This window comes from Megalops cyprinoides, chromosome 7 (assembly GCF_013368585.1).
Source record: "Megalops cyprinoides isolate fMegCyp1 chromosome 7, fMegCyp1.pri, whole genome shotgun sequence".
Classification (NCBI taxonomy): domain Eukaryota; kingdom Metazoa; phylum Chordata; class Actinopteri; order Elopiformes; family Megalopidae; genus Megalops; species Megalops cyprinoides.
In genome coordinates this window covers 20,749,357-20,768,636 of record NC_050589.1, presented here as the reverse complement: position 1 = coordinate 20,768,636, position 19,280 = coordinate 20,749,357, and the positions used below count along the sequence as shown (strand labels likewise).

The following is a 19,280-nucleotide window of genomic DNA, read 5'->3' as shown; positions in this document are numbered from 1 at the left end:
AATTTCTGTTGTCTACACTTGATTAGTATTTGATTTTGATTGACAAGGAATTTGCTCTCCATTCAGTAGTGTTTGTTTCTACAAATACAAGTCAGCTGTTCATTTCACAGCATTTAAGGATGTACAAAAGGTGTGTCTCTTCCAAACATGACATAACTTTGAAAATGTCTGTAAAACCACAGTAATAAAACTCGTAGTGTTGTTATGGAACTGCAGTTTGTAAGGAAGAGCAGTATTGCCAGAGGGAGAATAACTCAGACATCCAGAGCTGCAATTCCAACGTGTAAAAACACGTCACCAAAACCGTGTACCTTTGTTTGTTTTGGCCTGGATACTGGACTGCTATATAAATGGCTAGTTTCAAAGGAAGGTTGAGGTGACATGCATATTGAGGAACAGGTATTCTGTTAATGGTCTGTTACTCAGAAAGATTTATACTGACAAGGCCTAATATATTTTCATTTTCCTTGTGTTGAAAAATTTCAGTTCCATACGTTGATCACTTTAATATGATAGGTGGGTAATAGTGAAGTGATCAGATAAATCTTGACGCAAGACTGATAGAGGGCGTTGGTCTACAGTTCTTACCCGGTTACCTGTTCTGTATGCAGTAGGTGACGGTGAAATGTACACGATGGTGACGGGAGGGTAGGATAACGAACAAATACGGGTTCAAAAATCATTCTATTGCGGTACCTGTACCGTCGTCTTTTCTTTTGTTCATGGCTTTCTGAATTCATCCTAACAGTATATTCGAATGAACACAAGGCAGATATATGTCAGTTGTTAGAACAAGGTGGAGCATTAACTGCTCCCTTGAGCAAACTGCTGCACCTCAAATGTTCCAGCAAATATATAACTCAGCTCTGTGGTTGCCTTAGAAAATATGTCAAAGTCAGTCTTAGAAAAGGGCGTCTGCTGAGCAAAAAATTCCAATGATACGCTTACCTTGATTTAGCTATACCTACAACTCCCACTAATATTTATGTATTTATTACAAGTTTCCTCTTAATGTCCTCAACTTACGTATTAAAAGGAAGGAATTAAGGTATGCCAAATATAACACGACCTGCCACCAAATAACAAGCGAAGTCACGACACCCACCTAATTTGCCACTCATATTTTCCATCCTGACATAACGGATGACGTATAAGGTCTAAATGAACTGTACTAAGTCCGGAGTGTTGTTACTACCCCAACTGTTAGGGAGTTTACAAGTTTGTGAGTCTTAAGAACGTTCCAGTCCAACTGTAATATCCGTGTAACAGCTGATTGTAGGCAGTCACAAACACGTCATTGATTGAGTTTCGACGCCAGGGTTACTTTCGATTACATCGAGAGGCGGAGTGTGTAGAATCCGCAATTTTGCTTGAGAAGTGTGTTCGATCAGACATTTCCTCCTTAAGTTTCGTCTACTAGCGTCGAAAGTTGTCAGGTAAGTCAACACACTGAAGACTTGGAACACTTTTTACAGAGTTTGTTGGATATATAGCTAGCCAGCTGGTGACATTTATTTAGTTAGCTAGCTAGATACCTACTTAGCCAAGTCGCAGGAGGAACAAAGGCGTTTACTGTTGGCTTAGCAAGCCCACTAGGTAGTCTAGCTATCCAGCCAAGTTTCTCATCATTGTAAGTGGTCGTGATTTCGATTAGTTGCGTAAGTATATAAACATTTATACAGAAATGACACCGCAGTTTTGGTCGGTACATGCCTTTTGAGTTCTTTCGTGTAGGAAAACGTGGAAACGTGGTGTCCAAAAGCCTTTTCATATAGAAGTACGCAGCTTGTAAGTTAACTTGTGTCTGCTTTCTATTCAGTTGCTCTGTGTTATAGCTAACTCGCTAGCTAAAGGTTAACGTCATCCAGCCAGCTAACAATTATTTTATCATATCTACCTATGATTTATTAGTATTATTATATAAACACAATTGTGTTTTTAAAGAAAATATAGTGGGTGAACAACCAAAAATGACACCAAGAAATCTCCATCGTCGTATAGCTAGCTAGATAACGTAAGCTAACTAGAGTGCTAGACTAGCTACTTGGCGAACTAAGGGTATGTTAACGGGAAGTCCAGCCTAAGATCTGCAAAATCTGCCTTCCATAGCGACAGACATCAGCTTGAGCAAACTTGGGAATTTCTCTACGCACAGGCGCAGTGAATACTGCTTTAGCTATGTTAAATTTATTCCTCTATTTCATGACAGCGGTAATTTTAACAAGTAAACTGTGGAATACTAATGACAGCTACAACAACAGTAATGATAATAATAGACACGTAAGTGTACAGTGTAAGAGCCAATTAATATGAAGCATGTCAAAATGCAATGATGCTATTTGTATTCAGTATTGAGTACTATATAATATTCTGCGAAGAATCTCGTAACATCTCGGCATGTTCCAGTACATATTGATTAGCTACTGTGTAATGTATTTTGTTTTCTGATGTAAACCGATGTTCACCTCTTCCGTAAATAATAATAAAAAAACACCTAAACAGTAATCTACAGTTCAGTTACTATATTATGTTGATGGGAGCAAGCTATACACTAACGAGTACTCTTACCGAGTAACGCATATCTCGTATGTGTATTTTAGAGTTTTACAGTAAGGGGAATTTGAATGCTGGCAACTGCGTTACGATTTAATTATTCTAGCAGTGAAACATGTGACCTCCGCGGATAGAACGCCGCAAAGCGCTGCCAGTCACGTGTTTGCGACGCCACTGTTGTCTTAATGAAAACAATACAAAACATATCTCGGTTAGTACTTGGGGGACAGAGTTTTCTGATGAAACTGGGCCAATTGAAACGACCTTACCAAGGGTTTAAAACTCATCTTAAGACCACTAGATCACTGAACCCTATGAGGCCTGGAACGGCAGGTCATAATATTATTTATAAAGGAACACTTGCCACATTTGATAGAACGCAGGAGCTTGGAGGCTTTGCTGCTAAGGTTGTACGTTTAACCAATAAACATATAACTTGGTGGTTGGGATCCACAAGCTTGCAAACAAAGAAAGTAGTTTTTGACATGATGAGGACAGTGACTAAACTGAGCAGTATCCAGGAGTGAACCTTTTTCGTATCCCATTTTCACATGTGAAATGTAGGTCATTGCGACTGATCAGTCGTGGCTAACAAATCGAAGACATAACTGAAGGTGTGACGGCACCCCTTAAAAGGATTCAGTTAGCCTTTAGCAAACAAAACTTTGATGTGTGCTTTTACCCACGGTAAGACATTCTTCAGCTGAACATGTTGCTTTCAGATGGTTTGCAGGAGGCATTATACAGTGTATTCATCTTAGAAGGCCTTTTTGGTTTCATTTTCTCTCCTTTGCATTTAGACATTTCTCGTGAATATGTGGGTAAAGTCCAGTATTGCTGCACTGCAGGCTATTCATCAGGCTATTATGTGTGTCCAATCAAGCCATCTCAGCATGAATGCTGATTTTGAACCCTGTCCATTTTAAATCTGCATGCTTATTTTTCTGCCCCAGTTTGCAGAGTCTTGTGGCCAGCTCTCCAGACATGAGCTCAGGGCTGGGTATATGTTGAACTAGGTGTAGATGGACCCTAAGGGGGGTGATTACTTTAGGTCAGATTCTACAGTAGCTCAGTGTGGCCTGCTTTTTTGTCTGTGTTTACCTACACAGCAGGTGTGCACTGTACCAGGCTGCAGACTGGTTTCCCTCTGCTCACTTGTGCTTCATTATTACTTGGCACATTTGGATACAGACAGACCACCCTGTGTCAGCTCTTGGCCATTCGAGATGGTCTGCATTTTCATCAAATTTCAAAGGCAAATCTGACCCCAGACACTTCAGTTCAGCTGTTAATAAAGCACAACAGATCAGTGTTTGTGAATCTGAGTTTTGTCTGGTGCTTGCAATACTGTTCAGATTTGCCCATGTGGAAACTATCTTGAAAACTAACAAAGCATGGAAACTGTGGGAGAATAAGTTATTATTTTGCTGTCCACAGAAGCAGCAGTGACCACCTCCTCCTCCCAAGAAAACAATTTTTGGCAATTTTTCCTTTGTGTAACAATGTTTCATGCAAAAACATTCTGATTTGTCACTGCACAATGGCATAGTGAACTCTTCTCCTTACACATGGCCCCCCTTTTGCTGTGTATCATATCAGAAAAAATGACTGATTGTCGCTCCTGCAAAGATATAGACTAGCTAGAGTGTTTGAAAACCGTCTGAACCACGAAGGAGCCCCAGCTAGTCTTTTTTTAATGGGGAAAAAAAACGTCTGTCAAAACATCTACTGTAGGGAACTTGACAGAAAATTTTAAAACTCTATTACTGATAAAATATCATTTTAATGTATATATTTATAATTATGATCATATGAGTATATGATTGTCTACAAGTGTATTCTCATAACATGTCTTCAAAGTGATTTGGTACTACTTTCACATCATCATAAGGCTCAATGTAGCTTCATGAGAACATCAGAGTTGGTCCAGGATCAGTTTTGTGTTATGGTTCCTAAGGTAAAATAAGCATCTTGATAGGAAAAGCATATCCTGGACCAGCACTTAGGACACACACTCACTCCAGAGCGACCTGCATGTTTTGCATGTGACGTAGTGGTGTGTTTAAATCTTACAGACTCCAATGCAGTGGCACTACCATTGCTTATCTTGCCAGCGATAGTCTTTGATGATAAAAACTGCATGTTTTTAGTTCTGTTGACCAGGAGTATGAAGAACAAAATTCTATAAATAAATTATACATACATGTACTGAAGAATGTGGAAATAATTAAATAGCGAAATGAATGTGTAGTCTAATTAAGGTGATCAATGAATACATGCAGAAAGTCATTCATTTAAATAAGCTGTTTATTTTCAACATGTGCTAAAGTGTTTTTTTCAGCATTTATTTATTTTAATGATTTACGCACAAATTGAAATCTCTGTCAAAAGTAGTAAGTTGGATCAAGGTGCAATTGAATCAAATATTTATCTTGACTGAATTTATTATAACACTAGTATTTGTCAGTTCAGAACAATATGAAGCCTTTGATGAATAAAGAGTAGATAATAACCTATTTGGTTTTCAGCCACAGCTGATTTGCAGTAAATGCATGGACATCAGTTCCTCAACCTTCATTAGCAGTGGAGGCTTGACAGTCTCTCTGGTGTACCAATAAGGAAGAGACTAGATTTTCAATTACAGATGTGCTGGTTTGCCTCTGCATGGGGCCAGACAAAAAGCATGTAAGCATCTCCATAACTGTTAGTCAAATGTGAACGCTCCTTGTTTTTCTAGAAATTCAGCCATGTTTTCCCTGTAGAAATCCCTGAAGCAAGGCTGTTTCTCTCCTGCTTTTGCTTGGATCTCATGATCACTGCTTTACCTGTTTTTGCATATTTATTAATTCCACAAATTATGCATTTCAACATTTAATTGTACATTGTTGCATTTTGACAGGCTTGTCACACGGGATTGACTCTGGGGCTAATGGGTGAAGGAACTCCGTTCCTCAGATGTGTAGAGTATGTCCTGTTTTTTGTTGGGTTCATATGAGGATCACACATACCACTTGATGCTGTGAGGAATGTTGGCTGAACTACTGCATGTAATGGAGACGTTAAAGAATTTGTTTGAAGTTCACCTCATCACCAGAACAGGGCTGGTTGCCTCCAGTTTGCTCATCCTTCACATTTGGTCCAGAATTAGCATTCTGAGCACAAGTAAATGAGCTAAATTAGTTTATGCTTTGTGAAGTTATCCAGCTAGCATCCTCACAGAAGTAGTGTGAATGGACGACACTGCCCCTGAAATTCTCAAGGATTTCTCCATTAACAGCCTGCATGTAGGGATGGACTCAGGGGCAGTTAATACCTGATTTTGCTGGAGTGTATCTGGAGTCAGATATACTTGTGGAAATTAAACGGCAATGCAACTCATCCTCCTGACAAAGCCTGCTTGACTGCGTCTGCATCCAGCCCTAGCTCTGTCTCGAGTTCTGTGCTGTTTTCTAGTCTCATTTTTCCCTCTGGAAGAACGCTCCCAGGAGGTGTGTTGCGCAAGTGTCACACTCATCCAGCGTTGTCCCTCTGTTGCTACCTGAAGCAGTAACCTTGAGTAGCACAGGTACTTGTAGCATTACACTTTCAGAGAGGAAGAGATGAGCTGTGATGAAGAGGAATGGTGCACTGCTAGAAGGAAGTAGAAGCACTTGAGGGCATTCAGTGCAGGGACACACAGACCATACACTAGTGGATTAAATCTGTCTGCCCACCATAATCTTCTTAGCTTTTGCCTTACATGCATGGGTTTACTGTTTGCCCACACAATAATTGTTTATGCCACTCAGTTCTCTTTTAAACTTGATCAGATGTATTAGCATGTATTGATGCAAGTGTGTTGATAATACTAAATCATGTTCATAGCTAACAATAATACAATTTCATTCAGGAGTTCTGACCTAATTGAGATGGGTATCTGAAGGCCTCTTCATTGTATTTCTTTTGAAAGAGTAGCATGAAAGTGTCCTGAAAGATTTTTTCCACTACCTATGATACCCTTGGTTAAAGAACATTTACAAATTCTGGAGTTTGTAATTTTTCCTAGAGCTGAGGAGGGATTGTACCTCCAGACTCATAAATCCTTGTGAAAAGGCAAATATTCTGATTCTGTGTGAGTCAGTCGCTATGACTCCGCACATATCAACAGTGATGAGAACCCAAACTAAACAAGCACTGGCCTCAATGCTCATGAATATTTACAAGTGCCTGCCTTATTCAGTAGAACTCTACATACAACAGTGCACAGAGAACGTTCACTGACTGGCACTCTCTTGAATCAGTGACAGTTGCTAGTGAATAGTTAGTAATGGTTAAAAAAACTGGGCTGAGGCATCTGAAGGTTAAGGGTTGCTTTATCCCAGTTACTCAAGTTGAAATAAACAAAAATGTATATGCATATGTATATATGCAAATACGGAACATACTTACACTGTGCTCAAACTGTCTGTCTCCGCTGATACTTCCGCTGTGTGATTTCGGTGACATCACTATTTCTTGTCAGTCAGATTCTTTAGCCTGCTCTCAGTTGTGTGCTGTGAATGTAACAGTGTTCATACGTGGGTGGGACTCGATTCCGACAGCAGTTTTCCTGTAGTGTGGGCAGCAGCGTGATTGCTTTAGCTCTCGTGTGTCATCTTCCCATTTTTGTTTGAGAGAAAACATGTGATGTGTATCCAGCTAAAAAGGGGGAAGCCACACACTTTATGGTTGCAACACAACAAATGGGACAGGCGCTGGTTTGGTTAAAGGTCAAGTTAGTATTTCATCACGTCTTTCAAATTTCTGTTTGTATGGATGTTTAGAGCACAAACACCACGACCAGAAAGGGTACCAGAATTTGACAGTCAAACAAGTCTCTAATCAAATTTAAGTGTACTGAATTTGCCCCAGGACAGTTTCGCCGTGTGCCACGCCTACGGCATGGCTAATCTTTGCTGGGTTTCCTGGGATGGGCCATTTGAATCATGTGACTTACTGACTGGTGTAATGGATTTACAGGAGCTATTTGCTGCCTGTAAGTGTTCTCTGCTTTGTTTCCTGGTAAAACTGCATTGTCATCCAGTAAAAGGGTTTTACTTCGATTTCTGTAGTGATCACTTTGCTCCTTACTCTCTTCAGTTTCCTGTAGCAGAAATAAGTGCTGTAGTCTCTGTAGACCTTTAAGTTCTTTCCTGGCTGTTCTGTTCAGGAAGAAAAAAGATTTATGATATAATTCATGGAAGTGTGTGACCTAAATAAGGGATGAGTAAGGTTGAAAGCTGCCCAGTGTGTTTTGTAACAGGCAGTGCGGGCAGGGTCGCCTGTGTGAATCATGATGAATTTGAGTAGGTCTGAGGGCTTCTCTCTTTGGAAGCCTGTTCATGGAATTCAATTCAATGGAATTATACGGAGTACACATTTGTTTCAGCAAGGACAGCAGAGGTAGCCATATTTCAGGGGTGTAAGGACATTTCATAAGGATGGCTCAGTACTAGCCTGTTTATTTGGGCTGAGGGAATATCGGCTAGGAAGGACGGCATCCATTTTTTCACCCACTTTTTAGTTTTTCAGTGTGAGTGTGATAATTTTGGCTGTGTGGTTATGGTGAAGCAGGGAGATTGGACTGTGGAGACCCTTGGGAATCTCTTTATTAGTGAGTCAGTTCTTTCTTCCAAAGCAAATCTATTTTTCTGCGTACCCACCCCCCTTTCAATAAAGGAGGCAAGTTGGTGTATTGCCTCACATCGTAATGCCCTGAACGGGTGTGCAGAAAAGGATCATGGGGGATTAGTGGTGAAACACTTAATTAAAGTTTGCATCTCATTAAGGGCTTACGGGTGCAGAGTTCCACGCCTCCTGTCACGATGGCCGGACTCCTCAGACACCATTGCTCCCTCAGCAAAGGGCCATCTGTGTTTAGGAGGACGTTTGATGGCCCTCTGATTGTTCTGACTGAACCTTCTGTTGCAGTCTCAAGCAGCCTTCTCCTCTCACTTAAACCTGAGTAACGTGAGTTCTGCCATAGTCCTGTAGTATGTTTTCGACACAGCTGTCTCAGGTGCACCCCTAATATAACATGTCTTGGGCTGACACCTTCAAGAGTTTTGAAATGTTATTTTTTTTAAAAGAATTTTTTTTCTTCCTGCAGAATGTCACTCTATCCATCCCTGGAGGACCTTAAGGTGGACAAAGTCCTGAAGGTAAAAGGCCTTCATTTTGTTTATGTTAAGACTTTTGACAAAAATGTTACTTGTAAAATATTTTAGTAAATTAACTATTTGTGTCATAATTCAAAGTCCTTCCCTGCATAGAGTTTAATGTACCATATACCTTAAACAGATGGCATTTGTTGTGCAATTATAATTTGATACCTTGTGCTAATCCTTTATTAACAGAATATGGCTTTACCAACTGCACAGAAATATCTATACTGGTTCTTGCATTGTTTTAGAATGTCCAGACATCATAACGAGTAAAATTACTCTTGACAGCACAATTAAAGAATTTCCAATCCCAAAACAGAAAGTCTGTTACTATGAAACTTTGTGGATAAGTCACATAACCCCTTTTTTGGCAAAAAATGGAAAATTTGTTTTGTATGCATTAAATGTATGAACAAATTCAGAGATTTACAAATCAGTGCATCAAAATGATCTATTAAGTCAATAACGTCACTTACGATAGAGGTTGTCCCTGCTTTTATGTCACCATACCTTCCTGGAACAGGAACTGTTTTTGAAGTGTATATAAACTAAAAGTGTTCCATAACCATAAAGCCGGCATCAATATATGAACACAGTACAAGAATAATTTGGAGTGATGATGTCACCCTGAAACCAGTCAGGCTGTAGGGGGAGGATTTCAGTGCAGTTCAAGTAATTTGGCATTTATCACTCTGAAACCAGTCGGGATAGGGGAGGTTTAACTGCAATGCTGAAATTACTTTTTATGGATGCTACATAATTGAATACCTGTCTGGCATTCTGCTTAGCAGAACACTGCATAAAGAAGACAATGTGAATGCACTGTAGGTGTACCATATGATAAGCATATTAAAACCCTCTACAGACTGACACTCATGTTATTTTTTTAAATACAGCAAATGCTTGCCAATCTACAGTAACCAAGTAATCTGGTTTACCACTTTTCTATCAAAGGACATGGAACAGTGCTTTTTTTAGTGTCTTCTTTTCATGTTGTGAGAAATACAACTTGCACAAAAAGGTTTCATGCATGCATACAAAAGACTCTCTGACTGTTTTTGGTGAATAAGAGAGACCTGTCTTTGTAGCGTTTTGAAGTCATAAGTGATGTGGGGAAAAAATGTACCTGATTCCCTTGTCTTTATCCTTCTTTTCCTCTCCTCCCCCAGGCCCAAGCTCAGTTTGCTCAGAGCACTTCCTCCACCCCAGCCATCTCAGAAGAGCCTTACCAGCCCCAGGATGCTGGGCAGGGGACAACAGCATCAGGTGAGCCCCAGGCTGCATTTAGGCCTGCACTCTGCACCCATTAAAGGTAATCGATGTTGACGGGTGTCTGCAGCCGCTGGCTGTACTGACCACTGCTTCCTTGCCATTTGATTCAAATGGAGGGATCCATAAAGAGTAGACCACTCTTCCGAAAGAAAAGGTCTCACAGGCTACAGGGCGGTTACATTGTGGACAGATAAAAAGGTGTATAGGGTGAGTGCGCGCTGGTTGTGGGGGGCAGAAGGTGAAAGACAGGACCCGTTGTGCTCCTCAGCTCTCCCTGGCATTGTTGTGATAGGAAATGGCCTGAGAGAGTATCTGCCTCCTTTTGTGGCCCTCTCTCTGTGGTGGATCCCAGCCTTTGAGAGCATCATAAAGAAAGTGAAGGGCATGAGAAATGAGGAGGCAAACGGACGAGCGTTAGAGTTGGAAAAAAACCAGTGCACGACAAAAATAGAGTGAGATAAAAGGGGAGGGGGGAGGGGCAGCCCGAGCCATGCCTTCTCCGCTCTCTCTGTCGCTCTTTCTCTCGCTCTCTGAGGGAGGGCTGCACTGAGAGGCTCTGGGCTTTTGTTGTCTTTCAGTGGGACTAGCTTAGGGTTGCCATGGAGACCGCTGTCCTGGAAGCAGAGGGGGGTTGGGGTGGGGGGGGGGTGGGGGTAGGGGTGGTTGTTGGAACTGCTCCTTCTGCCCCCCGGGGCCACGAGGGACAGGCAGGAAAGGAGGGGAAGGAAACGGTCTGACATCATGGCTCGTTGGCAGGCAGTCCTCCCCATCCCTGCCCCCCCACCCCCAATCCCTCTCTCATCCTCAGCCTGACCTCCTTTCACTGGCTCCAGCCCTCGTCAATCCACGGCCTGCGGTTATTTTTACCATATTAATTAGAGTGACGCTCTGTACATCGCATACCACCGCCACCTTCAAGATCTGTCTTGCATACAGTCATTTTCTCTGGTCCCACAGACAGTAATTCCAGCAAGTTTCACACAAATCACTCATCAACACTTATGTTGTCCTGTTCACAGACAGACAGACGGGCAGGCTAACACACAGGGGCAATCGCTTATCATTTGCTCCATCAAGTGATGCTGGAGTTAATAATGCTAATCCTGGCAGAGCCGAGAAGAACCACAGCTTCTCGCCAGGGCAGATCACTGCCTGATGATGCACCTGCTGTTGATAGTGCTGTGCTAATGGGCTGTTGTGCTTTCCAGCTGAAGACGGAAGTGTCCACCTCAAGGCTTTTTCCCCTCAATAATGGAAGGCTTTCATAGGCAGCTTGCTTTTCTGCATGCATGCAGACACACTAGGTTGATTTTGGTCAGGCAGACTGACATGTTTATCCAATGATATGATTTAAATTCATATCTGGCACCATGGCAAAGATTAGGGAATCTTGGATTAGATGAGCTTCATGGCCATGATGGTGACATATTGAGCATTGTAACTATGAGGCTGTGATCCATACTGCTTTCTGGATTTTGTATAGTGTATCTCTTTCTCTATACATATATTTGTATGCCTTGTGTGGGAGATGTTAGGCCTGTGTAGGTGGTGTCAAAGAACAGGATCTTCTAGGATGGTTGGGGATGTAATATAATAATGTAGTAGAGGCACTTGTCACTATGTGTGTACGTGAGCTTGTGTGAGAGGGTACGTGTATGTTTGTGTGTGTGTGCGTGCGTGCGTGCGTGCGTGTGTGAGAGAGAGAGAGAGAGAGTGTGTGTGTGTGTGTGCGTGTGTGCGTGCGTGCGTGCGTGTGTGAGAGAGAGAGAGAGAGTGTGTGTGTGTGTGTGTTCCGTGTGTCTTGGATTTGTCTGGCGTTGCTACACTCATATGAACTCTTTCATACTCGTTTTTGTCCTGTCTGCCCGTGTGTTTGCCTCCGGCGCGCATGGCAGCACAGCTGTTCATCCCTCCATCTTTCCCCTGCTGTCAGCACAGCGTATCCTGGTGTCCTGCAGTCTGGGACACGCCCAGCAGCACGTCTTCTCCAGCCCAGCGCAGCCCGCACGGGGACCCAAAAGGGGCAAAGCCAGGGCCAGCTGCCTGGAGATGGGAGAACGAAAAGGGAGACAGTGCAGGCGTTTCTGCACTGACTAATGCCTGCGAATAATTACAGTGAAGTGCAGGAGAGGACAGCTCTGTGAACTGCTGCCAGTTTATTTTGCGCCCCCCCCCCCCATTTTGTGCTGGCGAGAAGCATTTACTTGTTTGTGTCTATTCAGAGATGATAATAAACCCAGGATAGGGTTTCTAGTTTCTAGTTTTCTACTGACTGTTGAGGGAAGAGAGTCGTAGAAAGTCATAGAGCTGTGGGTTCTTGTACTGTGAGGTCACTGTTGGAAAGTTTTCAAATATGGTTAATTTTGGTACACATAACATTGGAAACTGAAACAGGCGAAAATGTGATGGCGGTGCACATTTTGTGTGTGTACGTGCGTGCGCATGCATGCGCGCGTCTGTGTGTGCGCATGCATGTGCATGTTTACGCAGTTTCTTTCCTCCTCCTTTGTGCTGGTTGTATATTACATGTGCTGGTTGTGTGTTGCTGTAATGTGAAGTGTACAGAAAGGCAGATTGTTCTGTATGTTGACTGATGTCTGTCTCCCAGGGCTCTACCCTAACCTGCAGGAGCTGGGAGAGTACATGGGCCTGAGCCTCAACAGCGATGAGGTACAGAAGAACCTGGCCCTGGTGCCTGTTGCAGACAATGTAAGTCTTCCTGTGTGTGTGTGTCTATGTCTGTGTGTGCAGTGCGCCAATCTGTCTATATAGGGACTGCTGTACTAATGTCTTCATATGAACAAATGTATGTTGTGTGGGAGTGTTCATCCATGTATGTGCATGTGTATGTGTCTAAGCAATCGTGTTGGCACTGTTGAATCAGTGACCTCATAACAATGTGTGTGCTGTTGTGCTTGAGTAGAGACTACAGGAGAGTTGCCTGAAGGTGTTTGAAACTCACATTATATAATGGTTATTTTTGATTTAAAATTTTTCATCTGTCTGACATTTATGTGTTTGTATAACACACCCTTATATACCTCCTGGGATAAGTTAGCATCAACAAAACATCACAGAGACTTTGAACGTAGTCTCTGCTAGAAGTACTAGAGTGGAAGCCTTACAATTTTAACTGAAAGCATAATTCATTTATAACTCATATTTTTAAAACACACATTACACACATTAAAAAGAACAGTTCCTCAGGGCAAAATTAAATGGAAAAATTTGGTAACTAATTATCCACACCTCCTCTCATATACATTAAATGGGTGCTTCATTGATGTTGACTGAAATGGTGATGACCTGATGTGGGCGTGGAGTGTAGAGGGTATTTTCTCCCTGGGGTGAAGTTTTTGCGTTTCAGAGAATTGGGCGGGCTAAATCATGACTGGGGGCCAGGCAGACAGAAGGGCTTGATGTGTTTGGATGCAGCAGACGGAGTGAATCACAGGCCGTGGGTGGAATGTTCGCAGTGCTGCTCGAAGTGCAGGGTGTTCTCCTCTTGGCCGGGGCTCTGTGTACATTCTGGTTGAAATGCTGTTCGATTTCAGCATTTAACATTTTTTTCCATCAGAAGCAGTACAGCAGTGTGAGGCTGTAGTCATTGCTGTTGCAGGATATTTTTATCACCCAGCCCCTGTCGAAGTCTATGGATGCACATGTGTTCCTGCAGTCCACTCCCAGTGATGCATACAGGATCAGCTTATCCACCCCCTGTGCTAAGTGCATCCATTTATTGTAAAGGGGAGACACCAGGCAAGGGTTTACGGTAGAGACAGAATGTTTCCATACTGTGTCTGGGCCTCTATATCTGCCAGCTTGCTGGAGGCTAGATATACTTCCTAGTTTTTTATTGCCTCTATCTCTCGTTCTCTCCTTTCCTCTTCTCTCTACTCCCACTCATTGTTTTGTCCCCTCCCACACGCGCACACACACACACACATGCACTCGCTCTACAGCAGGTGGCTGTTGCCGGTGCCATGGGCGTGGCGGGTATGGTACGACCGGTGACGGGGGCTGACGTCGGGGTGAGGCGGGCCGAGATCCGACCCGGGGTCCGCGAGGTCATTCTGTGCAAGGACCAGGACGGCAAGGTCGGGCTGAGGCTGCGGGTCATCGACAACGTGAGTCCCGGCCAGGGTCGTCTGCGTATGGCTCTCCTCATTATTGCCTCTGCACATCTCTGCGCTGATGCGTAGCTGGATGTCAGTAAACCGTTCTCCTCGTGTGGTCCGGCAGGGGGTGTTCATCCAGCTGGTCCAGGCCAACTCCCCGGCGGCACTGGCCGGCCTGCGCTTCGGGGACCAGGTCCTGCAGATCAACGGACAGAACTGCGCAGGCTGGAGTCTGGACAAGGCTCACAAGGCCCTGAAGGCGGCCGCGGAGCACCGCATCGAGCTCATCGTCCGGGACAGGTGGGGCAGGCGTGGAAATGTTCAATACTTTACCCAGCAACGTCTGGTCCAAGAGCAGTTTGTCGGCCCTTTAAACATAACCCCAACCATTACGTGTAAAAGGTCAATACCTTTTGCCAGGCTCAATGCTGAGGGACAGAGTCTATCTCCACCTCTTATCAGCAGCAGGTATGCTGTAATGGAAATATGCTAATTATGTGGATATCAGCTCACTGCATCTCTTCCCTGATGGCAGTAGTAACATTGCTAAGAATTAAGTTGCATACATTATTTTAAAAAGGAATTTTTACACACCTTAGGATCTCAGGTTGAAATTCTCTGGAATACTGCTGTTGTGCCTTAAACCAACCATTTGCCTTTAGTCTGTAATATATGGTTAGAATGTTAAAATCTCCCTGTAACCCTGTAAATATTTTATAATCTGTAGCTGGGATGTACTTGGTTAAAATGGAATAGAGATCACGTAGATGATTTTGAATTTAATTAGATTTCAATGTGGGTTTAAAATTGAAGTTAAAAATGAGTGCTTTCTGGGATATGTGGGAGAAAAGCCAAACAGTGTGTTACAGAATAAGCTTTTTCAGACACTCTGGGGGAGGGCATCCCTGAAGTGAATGTGTAATGGGGCAAGCAGCTCACTCACAGCATAGTCTTGGTAGTAAGAGGGAATGGTAATAATGATAATGATAATAATTTGAAATATAATTTGCTGTGCTGCGGTTAGATATGTAACTGTATAATTTAGAAATGAAGGTAGACATTGGTCTGTAGATGTAGCCATAAAGAAAAAATGGGAGGTGTTTTTTTTTTTTTTTTTTTGTGCCAGTGGCAGCAGTGACGCAATTGGCCATCTGCCTGCCTGTCTCTCTGGTTCCTCCTGCTGGCCTGTCCAGCACATAACACCCTGTCAGTCTGCAGAAAGCCTTTGAAGTGGCTAGCGTGGGAGTTGGAGTGTCGGAGGGGAGCATACAGAGTTTTGTTCAGCCCCAGGTCTCTATGACTGAGCTATTGATTGTATGACAGACTGAATTCCCCAAGTGTTCATCACAGACTCTTCAGCGAATTTACCACATGGTTCAGAATGGAAGGACAACTGTCTTCTTTACCAAGCAGTGGAGTCAAAGGTCATGTGGTATGCTGACCGCCCTTCTTGTCAGGGCCTTTGGTGTTAGTGTGCTGAAAGTGGAACATGCTTGCTGCCCCCCGGGTCATGACCCACGTCTGTGATTCCCAGGCCATTCCAGCGCACCATCACCATGCACAAGGACAGCTCCGGGCATGTGGGGTTCATCTTCAAGTCGGGCCGCATAACCTCGCTGGTGAAGGATGGCTCAGCTGCGCGCAACGGCCTGCTGACCGACCACAACATCTGTGAGATCAACGGGCAGAACGTCATCGGGCTCAAGGTGAGAGGGCTGTGCAGATACACAGGTGCATAGATCTATACAAATGTAGTTCTACAGAACTGGGGGAAAAAGGGTCGTTCATGAAAAAGTAAAACCTGTGCATTCTATGCTCCTACGCCCACCACTGAGGCATTCTGATTGTCGGGACTGAACGGTCTGCTGAAGAGGTCTTTAATGGTGGCTGCTGGTTTTTTTCATTCGCAGGACTCCCAGATTAAAGACATCCTGACCACCTCACCCAATACCATGACCATCACTATCATGCCCAAGTTCATCTATGAGCACATGGTGAAGAGGTGAGCCTCCAGGCAGCAGGAGGGAGGGTGGGAAGGGCGGGACTCCATTTAGGTTAGCACAGAATCCAACACTGGAGCTTAGACTGTGGCTGAAAATGGATTTGAGAAGTCATCAACTGTCACCTCCACACAACCTCACTTGCTTTTTATTTATGTTGTAGGATTTAAATATAATTGAGAGCATTGCAATTTTAGAGTTGGGTTTAGAATTTGATATAAAATAAACCTCAATTGTACGTAATGTAACACCGAGTGTTACATTACTCGGTGTCAGTATTTGTGTTATTAATCATTATTTCAAGGACACCGTAGGTTTTAATCTGAGGGGAAAGTGTTTGAATGGATGGGCCAACCATTTTTCACTTGGCTCATAATTAACACTTGTAATACATGTATAATTGACACTTGTTATTTTGTTAAGTGAAAAGTAGGCCCCTGAAATATGTTCATTGGTTATGATTTAAGGCTTCTTTAAGACTGTTAAGAAACTTTATTGTGGTCTGGTCAAGGAAATACTGCCTATGCTCAAAGTCACGAATTGAAACTTCTGCGGCTTTATGCAATGTAAACTAAATTATTCCTTTGAAACCTTCAGCAGATGATCTTTGTGTTTGCAACAAAACCTTACTTACGGTATACCCTGAATATCATACATATTATGCTATTATAATCACAAGCCATGGCATTGATATTTTCCTCTTAGATGCCTCATAAAGCAAGAATTATGGATAGCAGTACCACTAGTGATACTATGTTGTCCTAAATACAGGTCATATCATGCTCTGGGTATATGACTCTTGAAATAGCGCCCTGATGGAAGAGCAGAGCATTGTGTTCATCCTCTTCCTTCGTACATCATGCGACCTCCTCTGACTCCTCCCTGTGTTGCAGGATGTCCGCTGGTCTCCTGAAGTCAGCAATGGACCACTCCGTGCCTGAGGTGTGAGGGTCTGAGAGGAGCGTGGCCCTCGAGCCTGCAGCCATTCTCTGAGCATTCCCGTTGGGGCTTTTATTTCACATGGGATCTCTCCCTGTACTGAAAAAAAAAACAACTTCCTTTATCACAATCATCACCATCATCGTCATCATCATCATCATCATCGTAACCATAACATATCTCAGAAGTTGCCTCTCTCATTGTAGTTCAGTGTTCTTGTGTTTCTAGTCCTTTTTGATTTTTTCTTTGTCATTGTTTACTTGTCATTTTTATATAACCTACCATTATATTCAAGTATAGTTACTTCTGTTTTTTTTTTTTTTTTATTTGACAACACACCTTTTTTAATCTGTCACAGATTGTCATAGTTCAGAGCTTCCGTAAAGAAAGAAGAAAATGTGTGTCTGCCGTTTTTGTCATTCCGCTAATTTTCAGGGCCAGTGCTGAGAAAGTGAAGAATCGACAGGGTAGGTTCTATACTGTCTGCTCTGAATTTGACAGATGGTTGCTGGAGTAAGTGTCCTTGAGTCTTTCATTGTAAGTGCATTATCCACCAAGTGCCCCTTCAGTGATAGGTTAGGTGATTCCGAGGCTTCTCTAGATTAAAGTGCACCAGATACTACCTTATCATAGTGATCCATAAAAAAAATAGTGTCAAGCTTTCAACTTAGGTCTTACTACTTGCAAGTTAAATGCAGGAAAAATGTTCATTTGAACCTACCAAGCACATGTATAGCTGGGTATGTCAAACAAAACACTTTTCTGTGGTGTTTCTTTTTTCTTTTGGAGAACAGCTAAAGGTGCCCTTTAAGATTGACTCATTCAGATATGTTGGACAAGACTGAAATAATTTAGACAAAGTGAATCCCAGAAAATTGTACCTAGGTTCTTTTCAGTCTACAGCCAAATAACATGTATCCTTTTTTGAAGTGTGTTTTAGATATATATTCTTTGACAGCTGTTGCAGTCAGTCAGTAAAATATTAGAACGTAAAATTTATATGCAAGTGTAACCTCAAAATAATTATAAGAATAAAAGACTTCTTGTCAATATGCGATCTTTGTAATTTGTTGTCTGAAATGCAAAAGAAAAATGGACTTACTCCCCTTATATTTTGGGCAATAATAAATCTAGAAGCATACAATCTTGGTATCAAGAATTCATTATAATCTTCTCACCTTACCAATGAAAGCTTGTGGCATTATGCAATCATGGGCTGGTTGTGAGGTTCTGCGTTCAGAACTGAAGGCAGGTGTGGCTAGGTTTAATGGTGGGCTTCAAACAGCCTACTATTAAAAGCTGCAATTCTTAAATAATCACCATATGAAGACTTGAGAGCATCTTTCTTCTCTTTACCAAAACATTGTAATGAAAGTGAAAAATAAAAATGAACACCGTTATCAGCATGATCATATTTATGCTCCATATTTCTTATTGGTTGTCACAGTTGTTTGCCACAAATTGTCTGTTCTAAACAAACACTAGTTCAGTGAATTAGCTTGTTAGCTTGATTCACTATTTTGGACAAATGGCTTTTGTTTCTTCAATGCTACATCTGAACCAAATACAGATTTTGGTATTACTGGCCATAATGATATTTAAAAGGAATGCAAACTCAGATCTTGGCAGCCACATGCCACATGTTGAGAAGCAGACCAAAAGCTGACCAAGTGGCACGTTAGTCAGCTAAGAAGATTGGAATATGCTTTGGCTTTCATATGATTGAGTACTAGTCTTGTTTTCCTGACATTTGCACAAAATCATCATCTTGCTCTGCCATCTGCTATTCTACCATTTGTGTGCAGTATCAGCTGTTTGTTGGATTTTAAAGGTTAATACAGAGAGCCAGTACATGACAAATGTCAGCTTAGGAAGATGGGGCCTGCAGTAATGTCCCAGCTGAAACCTTTCAGATGATCAAAACTACTTTCTGTAACCTTGATTTCTACAGGTAGATCACACTGGCCTGTCTACATCAGTCATTTACCTTCATCTCAGTTTTGTCAGACTGAGTTGCTTTGGTCTGTCAAAAGTCCTTCAGATCCTCCTCTCATAAAGGTATGGCTGAGGCAGGCAGTGAGAGAAACAGCCATAAGGAAGTTGTGTCAGATATCAGTCAGACTACTTTGGTAGGGAGTGCTGCAGTAGGCAAACAACATGACTTTACAGCACCTGTGCCTGTTGATCTAAGAGGGAGGAGAATTTCAATGACTTAC

General features: G+C 42.5%; 1 protein-coding gene across 1 annotated transcript; it reads left to right on the top strand.

Annotated features, from left to right (window-relative positions):
• Positions 1-1,177: 1,177 nt before the first annotated feature.
• On the top strand, positions 1,178-18,116 carry sdcbp2 (syndecan binding protein (syntenin) 2). The gene is made up of 9 exons (XM_036533850.1): positions 1,178-1,436; positions 8,681-8,732; positions 9,905-10,001; positions 12,616-12,716; positions 13,970-14,134; positions 14,250-14,425; positions 15,660-15,831; positions 16,036-16,127; positions 17,019-18,116. The coding sequence occupies exons 2-9, from the start codon at positions 8,682-8,684 to the stop codon at positions 17,071-17,073; spliced, it is 909 nt and encodes a 302-aa protein (XP_036389743.1). The 5' UTR covers positions 1,178-1,436; position 8,681; the 3' UTR covers positions 17,074-18,116.
• The last annotated feature ends 1,164 nt before the right edge of the window (positions 18,117-19,280 follow it).